Source organism: Primulina tabacum, chromosome 16, assembly GCF_025594145.1.
Source record: "Primulina tabacum isolate GXHZ01 chromosome 16, ASM2559414v2, whole genome shotgun sequence".
Taxonomy (NCBI): Eukaryota; Viridiplantae; Streptophyta; class Magnoliopsida; order Lamiales; family Gesneriaceae; genus Primulina; species Primulina tabacum.
Window position 1 is genome coordinate 14,125,424 of NC_134565.1, and position 8,975 is coordinate 14,134,398.

Below are 8,975 nucleotides of genomic sequence, written 5' to 3' on the forward strand. Positions count from 1 at the left end.
AAGGAAGACTTTTAAAATACATGTTGCATGCTTGGTTTCAAAAATGAAAAATGTTATGTTATTCATGATTTTTATAAAGTGATGTGAATGAAAAATGTTGAAGGAAGTGAAGTGATTGTGACTAATTCGTTAATGATGGCGATGTCGTGAGGGTTTTGGTCCCAGTGGGAGCCCGACGATCGTGTCTCCATTATTGCGACTATGAGGTTATGAGGTTTGAGGAAGAATGGGAATATCGTGAGGGGAGAAAGCCCCGGAGGGAGCCCTTTTATGGGAGAAGGTCCCAGAGGGAGCCCCGACAATCGTATTTCTATTCGATCATGATAGGGCAAGGCTCAGTTGACCGGTGAGAGTGTCGCTGATGTCCCCGCCGCCCAGTACTGCGGTTTCATGTAGTTGGATCCATTGATTTTCATGTCATGTCATGTTGAGGAAAGTCACAATTAACGATATGAATTCAACAAAGGAAAAAAAGAAAATAGTTATGATCATGATAAAGTATTTTATGTAATGTTAAGGAAAATGCTAAGATTTATGTTTGCATGTCATGAAAATTTATTTTAAATTACAAGTATTTTCACTGTTGAATGTGGTTTTATATATATTATTTGATATAAAGATGATGGCGTGTTGAGTCTTTAGACTCACTAGGTGTGATGGATGCAGGTGGGTATGATGAAGGTCTTCACGGATGATTCTACTGGGCTGTCGGTACACACAACCCGGGGACCAGCTCTACTATTTTCCGCATTACGTTTTATGATTCATGATTTTAAATTAAAGATTTTTAGACTATTTACTTATGCTTTTGAGAGATTTTTGAGAGGTTTAGTGTGAGTTTTACTTTTCAAATTATTGCTTTTTAGGTTTGGGTAAAAAGTAGACGAATTTTGTTTTACAACTATTTCACTTGATTTTTTTATACTAGTTGGTTGACGTTTATTTCAAAAAGGGGAAAATATTTTATAAAAATATTTTTGTGAGTTTCGAAAATCTTAGACAAAAAAAAAATCCTAGTACTTTTAAAGAAATAAAAAGGGCAGACGTTTCACGGAGGTTCTATGACAGGGTCTCACAGTGGAAAACAGTCTGATGCCACTGTGCAACAGAAAGGTTTTCCTGCTCAAGGTTCTCGTCGTCGAGGAATGTCACAAGGATCCTAGCAACGCCCACGAGTTCAAGGGCAAGTGTTTGCCCTAAACGAAGAACAAGCTGAAGAGCAAAACGAGAGAGTCATTGCAGGTAATTTTCTTTTATGTAGTATTCCTGCATATGTATTAATTGACACTGGGGCATCGCATTCATTCATAGCATCAATGTTTGTTAAGAAGCATAAACTACCCTACGTGTCATTAGATGTTTTGTTGTTGGTGTCTACACCGATGGGACAAGAGGTTTTAGCTAAGCGACTTGTAGTAGACTGTTTGTTAGAGTTTGAAGGAAATTACTTGTCTGCCAATTTGATGATATTGGCTGTGGAAGATTTTGAATGTATTATGGGAATCAACCTATTGACTAAGTATAGAGAGACTGTAGATTGTTATCAACGTCTCGTTCAGTTTCGTCCAGAAGGAGATGAGAATTGGTTCTTCTTCGGTGAGGGATCTCGACCTCCAATGCCAGTAGTGTATGCTGTAAAGGCACAGCAGGCTTTAGCAAAAGGAGGAGAAGGATATCTCGTTTATGCTGTTGACGTATCGAAGGATGCAATCGACGTGAAGAACATTCCAGTTGTCAATGAATTTCCTGATGTTTTCCCCGATGAAATTCCTGGATTTCCTCCGGAGAGGGAAGTGGAAGCGGAGATAGAGTTGGTACCAGGAACCGCACCTATCTCGAGAGCGCCTTATAGATTGTCACCAACAGAGATGAAAGAGTTGAAACAACAGTTACAAGATCTTCTTGACAAAGGTACATTAGACCCAGTGTGTCTTCTTGGGGAGCACCAGTGTTGTTCGTTAAAAAGAAGGATGGGTCTATGCGACTTTGCATAGATTATCGACAGTTGAACCGAGTAACAATCAAGAATAAATATCCGTTACCACGGATTGATGATTTGTTTGATCAACTGCAAGGGACTTCAGTGTACTCGAAGATTGATTTACGGTCTGGATATCATCAACTTCGAGTTCATCAACGTGATATCCCTAAGACTGCATTTCGAACAAGGTATGGGCGTTACGAGTTTTTAGTGATGCTGTTTGGTTTGACGAATGCTCCAGCAGTATTTATGGATTTGATGAATCAAGTATTTCAGGAGTACCTTGACAAGTTTTTCATTGTCTTTATTGATGACATACTGGTATACTCTCGTAGTCTTAAAGAGCATGCACAACATTTAAGGATTGTGTTGTTAACCTTAAGGAATCACCAGCTGTATCCTAAGTTGAACAAGTGCAAGTTTTGGCTCGACAGAGTTGTCTTCTTGGGACATGTTATATCCAAAGATGGGATATCAGTGGATCCTAGCAAGATCGAAGCAGTGTTGAGTTGGGCACGACCGGAATCAGCTGAAGAGGTAAGAAGTTTTCTAGGTTTGGCAGGTTATTACCGGAGATTCATCTCAGGATTTTCTCAGATTTCCAAACCATTGACACAACTGACGTGTAAGAATGTGCAGTTCGAATGGACACATGATTGTGAAAATAGTTTCAATGAACTGCGTCAACGTTTGACAACTGCACCAGTTTTAGCTCTGCCATCTGGATCAGGAGGGTATATTGTTTACACTGACTGATGCATCACTTCAAGGACTTGGGTGTGTTTTAACCCAGAAAGGTCATGTGATTGCATATGCATCCAGAAACTTGAAGAAGCATGAAGAGAATTATCCAGTTCATGATCTGGAATTGGCATCGATTGTGTTTGCTTTGAAAATTTGGCGACATTATCTCTACGGAGAGAGATTTGAGATATTTACAGATCACAAGAGTTTGAAGTATATCTTCACTCAAGCAGAGTTGAATATGCGCCAAAGAAGATGGATGGATTTGTTAAAGGATTATGATTGCGAAATCAAGTATCATCCAGGATCAGCGAATCTTACATTTGACGCTCTTAGTCGCAAGGTGAGATTATCTGCACTTCAGACAAGTTTCATATCAAGTGTAATCCAAGATTGTTGTTCTCTGGGATTTCACTTCCGTCATAAGAAAGGAATGGAACACATTCGAGTAACGAGCATTTTATCTGAACCAATGTTGTATGCCAAAATCAGATAAGCTCAGTTTTCTGATCCGAAAGTGAAAAATTTAGCAAGGTTAGCTAACGGAGACAACACAACTGGCTTTGCGTTCCAAACAGATGGAACCTTGTGTTTGTCAGGAAGAATCGTAGTTCCAGAAGATTCTAAATTGAGAGACAAGATTTTATCTCAAGCTCATAGGAGTAAGTTGAGTATCCACCCTGGAAGCATGAAAATGTATAAGGATTTGAAGACCAAGTTTTGGTGGAAAGGTAGGAAGAAAAGTGTTTATCAGTTTCTAGCCAAGTGTTTGGTTTGTCAGCAAGTGAAAGCTGAACATCGACAACCAGGAGGATTACGTCAGAATCTTCCTATCCCTGAGTGGAAGTGGGAGCATGTAACGATGGATTTTGTGACCCACTTGCCGCTGTCTTCTAAGAATTGGGATGCAATTTGGGTTGTTGTTGACCGACTGACTAAGTCAGCACATTTCATTCCGTATAGTCGGGAATATAGTTTCGATCGCATGGCAAGACTATACATCCAAGAGATTCTTAAATATCATGGTGTGCCAACAAGTATAGTCAGTGACAGAGATCCACGCTTTACCTCAAGGTTCTGGGGAAGTTTTCAAAAAGCGTTGGGAACGACATTGAATCTGAGTACTGCCTATCATCCAGAGACCGATGGTCAGTGTAGAACCCGTAAATTGGACTGCGTATAAGCCATGCATAATTCTAGTATTTAAAATGATTTTATTTTATGAGTATTTAAATTCTTTTCTTTAAATTTATTTATTTTACGCAGTAGTTTAATTGTTATCTTTTCAGTTAAATAAGTGAGGCCGGACTGGAGATGGAGTATTGAGATAAGTTAATAAAAACTTATTTAAGAAGTGGTAATTTAGCATGTTAGTAAATATTTTTTTTTAAAAAAAATTGGCATGCATGCAAGTTATTAAACTTCTTTGGTATTTTACTTAATTGTTTTTAAAGCATTAAATGCGTGTTTACTTCATTAATTTATGTTTAATTATTTTTATGCATTTTATCCATAATTCATGTATTTTAGAATTTGATTCATGAAATTTTAAAGGTTCATTCATTAAAGATTTTTAAGTTTCATTTCGCGCTCGAACGAGGATCGGAGACCAGAAAATTTTAAGAAAAATTATTTTAATTAAATGATTCATTTTTATTAATTAATATAAGATGTTTTAAATGTATTTTTCTAAGATTAGGATTTATTGGGTATTTTTACCCGCATAATTTTAATTTTTAACGGTACGTAAATTTTATCGAATCGAGGGACTTTTTGAAGGTTCGGCTAATATTTTCGAAAACTTTTCAAAACGAAATATTTTTCGGGAGTGTGTTTGGATTTAATGGACCTTTTTTTAAGATTATTGGGCTTAAACTCTTTTAATTTAAAATAAAAAATAATTAATCTAATTGTTAATATACATTAATAATTAAATAACCCTACACCTTTTAATTTACAATTCAACAACCGGCACACTTCCTTTTCAAGCCAACTATCATTGTTTCTTTTTCCCTTTATTAAATAGATATGGGTGTCTCGGTTCTACACTTGTCCTTGCAAAGAAAACTTCATCTTGAATCCTTCACATCGGTTTTGCTCTCCAAACATCTAAGTCACGCACGTACTTTCTTTTTCTCTTCATACACGCTGATAGTATACTGATCTTTATGAAAATGCATGAAAGTTTATAGATCCAGCCTTGTACATGCATGATTTTTCGGTTTTTCTTTGAATGCTTGCATTTTTCGGTTGCTACTCATAATCTTGCTGATGTGTGGTGCAAGGGGCTGCTGTATAAGGTTGTCAAGGGCCTGTACAGTCCATGGTTGTAGAGGTTTAGGTCCTGGTGTGAGCAGCTTGTTTGGGTTTTGATGATTAAGGGTGAGGGCCGATCGGTTGTGAGGTGTGTGGTTCGATCCAAGCTCTTGTTACGCCAGCTGTGCGAGGGCTTGATCCAGCACAGGATCAGACCCTGGGGAGGTCTGAGATGGGGCTGGGATAGCTCGAACTACGCTGGAGTTGCCGGATCAAACGATCAATCCATGTTTTGAAAGGTTGACGCGATAGGAACTCCTTGGTGTCTAGCGATCGTTGGTCTTGTGCAGCTTGCATGGAGCTAAAGCCGTGTGTCTAGTGTGTCAAGTAGAGTCCCTAGGTGGTCAAGGAGAGGTCGGTTCATGGCTGGTACGTTGGGTGTGGTTAGTGGAGTGAGTTTTAGGGAAGGTATTGCACAAGGGAGGGAAATTGGAGAGGCCGAGAGTTATGCTATTTTTTTCTGGAATTTTCAGCCATGGGTTAAGGGGATTGGTTATATTGTTTTATGAATTTTAAGTGTTTGTAAGATATGGTAAAAAGTTTTGGAAAATTCGGTTAAGTTTCGAATCGATTCGGGTTAAAACCGGGACACTGGTACAAGTTTTAAAACAATTCGGTTAAGTTATGATATGAGCTCGAGTTTACGTCTAAGAAACACTTTTAAATATGTTTTGGGACATTTTTAGGAGTTTGGTAAGTTTTGGATAAAAATAAGGAGTTTTGAATTTATCCGGGATTTAATCGCCGTACGAAACGTTAATTAAAGGATTAATTGAAACGCCTAGATTTAAGCTTAATAAAATTATGAAAAATTATATTTAAGCTCAAATAATTATTAGAAGTCTAAGTTTTTAAATTGGGAATTTTATGCTAAGGTTTGGTTTAATTCGGGATTAAAACGCATTCATAGGTTATATTTAATGATTAATTTAAAAGTCATAGATTTAAGCCAAATAAAAATATGGGAAAGTTCTTGTAAGCTTAAATAATTATTTGGGACGTGATAGAGTCAATGAAATTAAGAAAATGTCAAAGAAGTGAAATTTTACTTCTAGGGGCAAAATTGTAATTTTTGGGTTTCCAGGGGCAAAATGGTCATTTTGCACCCGAGGTGAGATTTTGGTCAAGGCAGCGCCCTGAGCACATTTTATCATATTTTAAATGTTCATGCATCACGTTTACGATTTTTACGCTATTATAATAATTATGGTGCATGCTTGGTTTAAATGAATTAAGAGAGAAAAAGTAAGAAAGTGAAGAGCACTCCGTCTCCGCCACGCCGCGTCGTCGTTTTGTTTGTTTTCTTTCAAAACAAACCAAGGCATGTTTATATCTTCTTTCACTCTTCAATCAAGCCATATAGGTATTTTTAAATATCGCAAGTACATGATTTTAATGCAAGAAGATCGAAATTGTTCATATTTAATTATGTTGGTTAATTATATTACGTGCATAAAAAATATTCATTTTGAGATTTATGCGATATTGTTTGTGGCCACTTTACTATCATGGGATTATTACTTCACCCGGTCGCCAGTTATCGGTCAGTTCAGTTTCACCCAGTATACTGTGGCATTAGTCTAATCAGACAAAAAAATTACTAAACCCGGTCGCCAGTTACCGGTCCGGTCGCCCGTTACCGGTCAGTTCAGTTCAGTTCAGGGGCCACTTGCGTAGACCATAATCTCACCAGAAAATTATTACATGTTATTTCATTATAGGGCTCCAAGGAGTAAACATTTTCACTTATGATTTTCTATTCAGTTATGCACGTATTATAATTACTCATGATCAGTTATTTTCACTTGATGCCTCGTGACATGATATTTCCACTTCGCATGAGATTTTATTATTATTACTTGTTATCTACGATATATGCATGCTGAGTCTTTAGACTCACTAGACTTGATTGTTGTAGGTGTTGATGATGTCGGGATCGAGGGCAGGGACTCGTGAGCCAGTTCGAGTCGGCAGTAGTAGGACCCGAGGACCTGAGTGCAGCATTTATTATTATTCGATTGCGCAAACATTTTTATTATTGTTGGAAAAACTTTTTACTGTCATTTCGAAAATGTTAATTTCTTCCGCTGCCACTTTGAACATCAAACTTTATTTATCAGTTCATTTATGAATGAGGCAATTTTAATTATTTAAAAAGAAAAATTTTAAATTTTCCGCAAATTTCCAAGTAAGGATTTTTAGGTCTTTACAGCTGGTATCAGAGCAATGGTTCTGTATAGGGTCGTACTACTACTAATCTCGGCAAACTCACTAAGTCACGTCTTCGGTCTGTAAGTTTTACGTTTACGCATTTTATTTAATGCATGAATTATTTTCAACAGCATGATTTCATGAGAAATGTTGCGCCCAGATTTTTATTGCTCAGTATTTAAATTTAAATTAATGATGGAATTATGCATGTTAGTTACGTATGGGTTATGTATGGAATAGTATGCCCCCAAGACGTATCCTCCTGCGCACTAGAAATGACGAGCCTCGCCAAGAGGACAGGGAGGAGCAGAGGCAGGAGAGAGACCTACCACCTCCACCACCCCCTCCACCTGACATGAGTGCCCAGATGCTAGCTGGGATGACTCAGTTCTTCGCACAGTTTGCGGGGAACCATGCTGTGGCGACCAGGCCGACAGGGCCCGAGGCTGTATATGAGAGATTTATGAAGATGCGTCCGAAGGAGTTTTCAGGGATGTCGGACCCCATGATTGCCGAGGGCTGGATCAAGTCTCTAGAGGTTATCTTCGAGTTTATGGAGCTTGGTGATTCATATCGAGTTCGTTGTGCCTCTTATCTATTCGGAGGAGATGCCCGCTTATGGTGGGAAGGAGCTTCAGTAGCCCTTAACTTGGCTACACTGACTTGGGCATGCTTCACGGAGGTATTCTACTCCAAATATTTTACTGAGGAAGTGCGCACCAGGTTGAATACTGAATTCATGAGCCTGAGGCAGGGAGAGATGACTGTTACAGAGTTCGTCCGTAAGTTTGAGAGGGGTTGTCATTTTGTGCCCCTAATCGCGAATGATGCTAAAGCCAAGTTGATGCATTTCTTGGTGGGTCTACGGCCGATCTTGCGCCTTGATGTTAGGGTTTCTGACCCTACTTCTTACGAGGTCGCTGTCTCCAAAGCTCTAGCCGCAGAGTAGGATCAACGTGATATCGAGAGAGACCTCCCGGGCAAGCGCCCAGTCCAGGTACCACCCCGCCCTCCTCATCAGCATCAGCATCAGCATCAGCATCAGCATCAGCATCAGCATAAGAGGCCTTTTCACGGCTCGCCCAGAATCAGAGGAGGACCTCAGCAGCAGCAGCAGGGACGCGCAGTCCCGAGGCCATTTGAGCACCCAGTCTGTCCCAAGTGCTCACGCCGTCATCCTGGAGCATGCATGTACGGCTCAGGGAAATGTTATAAGTGTGGCAGCACAGACCACGCGCTGCAGCAGTGCCCCCGGAGGAACCTGCCTACCCAAGCTAGAGTTTTTGCTCTTCATGCTGCGGAGACGAACCCCGATACCATGTTGTTGACAGGTACCTTACAGCTTTAAGTTTATATTTGCATTCCAATGTTTTGGGAACCGGGATTAAGATTTTGAACTTAGGAATTGCGATAGGATTGCATGCTCTACTCAGTATTATTTCCGGGATTAGGATCGAAGAACTCTGACCTTTGCATGCCTATAAGCTTAGCTTTTGTGATTATTGGATTCAACTTAGTGTTCCGAACTTTCAGGAAGAATTTTCATACAGGCTCAGCTACCAAAGCCCTGATAGATTCAGGGGCTACCCATTCATTTATTTCAGAGGTCTTTGCGAATTTTCTCAAAGTTAAGACCATCGGGCTAGATGTATCCTATTCGGTATCATTGCCTTCCGGAGAGGAGATCACAACCACCAATGTGATCCGAGACATAGACCTTGAG

The 8,975-nt window shown here is 39.4% G+C and overlaps 1 protein-coding gene across 1 annotated transcript; it reads left to right on the forward strand.

Moving 5' to 3' along the window:
- Positions 1-1,382: 1,382 nt before the first annotated feature.
- LOC142528361 (uncharacterized) lies at positions 1,383-3,221 on the forward strand. Its single transcript, XM_075633403.1, has 3 exons — positions 1,383-1,911; positions 2,544-2,715; positions 2,804-3,221. The coding sequence occupies exons 1-3, from the start codon at positions 1,383-1,385 to the stop codon at positions 3,219-3,221; spliced, it is 1,119 nt and encodes a 372-aa protein (XP_075489518.1).
- The last annotated feature ends 5,754 nt before the right edge of the window (positions 3,222-8,975 follow it).

What these genes read in the sequence shown, in the direction of transcription:
- LOC142528361 (XM_075633403.1), top strand. Translation starts at nt 1,383, where the DNA reads ATGGGACAAGAGGTTTTAGCTAAGCGACTTGTAGTAGACTGTTTGTTA. An exon ending in ACAAGATCTTCTTGACAAAG is followed by an intron (nt 1,912 to 2,543) that starts GTACATTAGACC and finishes TAGGTTTGGCAG; the next exon opens with GTTATTACCGGAGATTCATC. An exon ending in CTGCCATCTGGATCAGGAGG is followed by an intron (nt 2,716 to 2,803) that starts GTATATTGTTTA and finishes ATATGCATCCAG; the next exon opens with AAACTTGAAGAAGCATGAAG.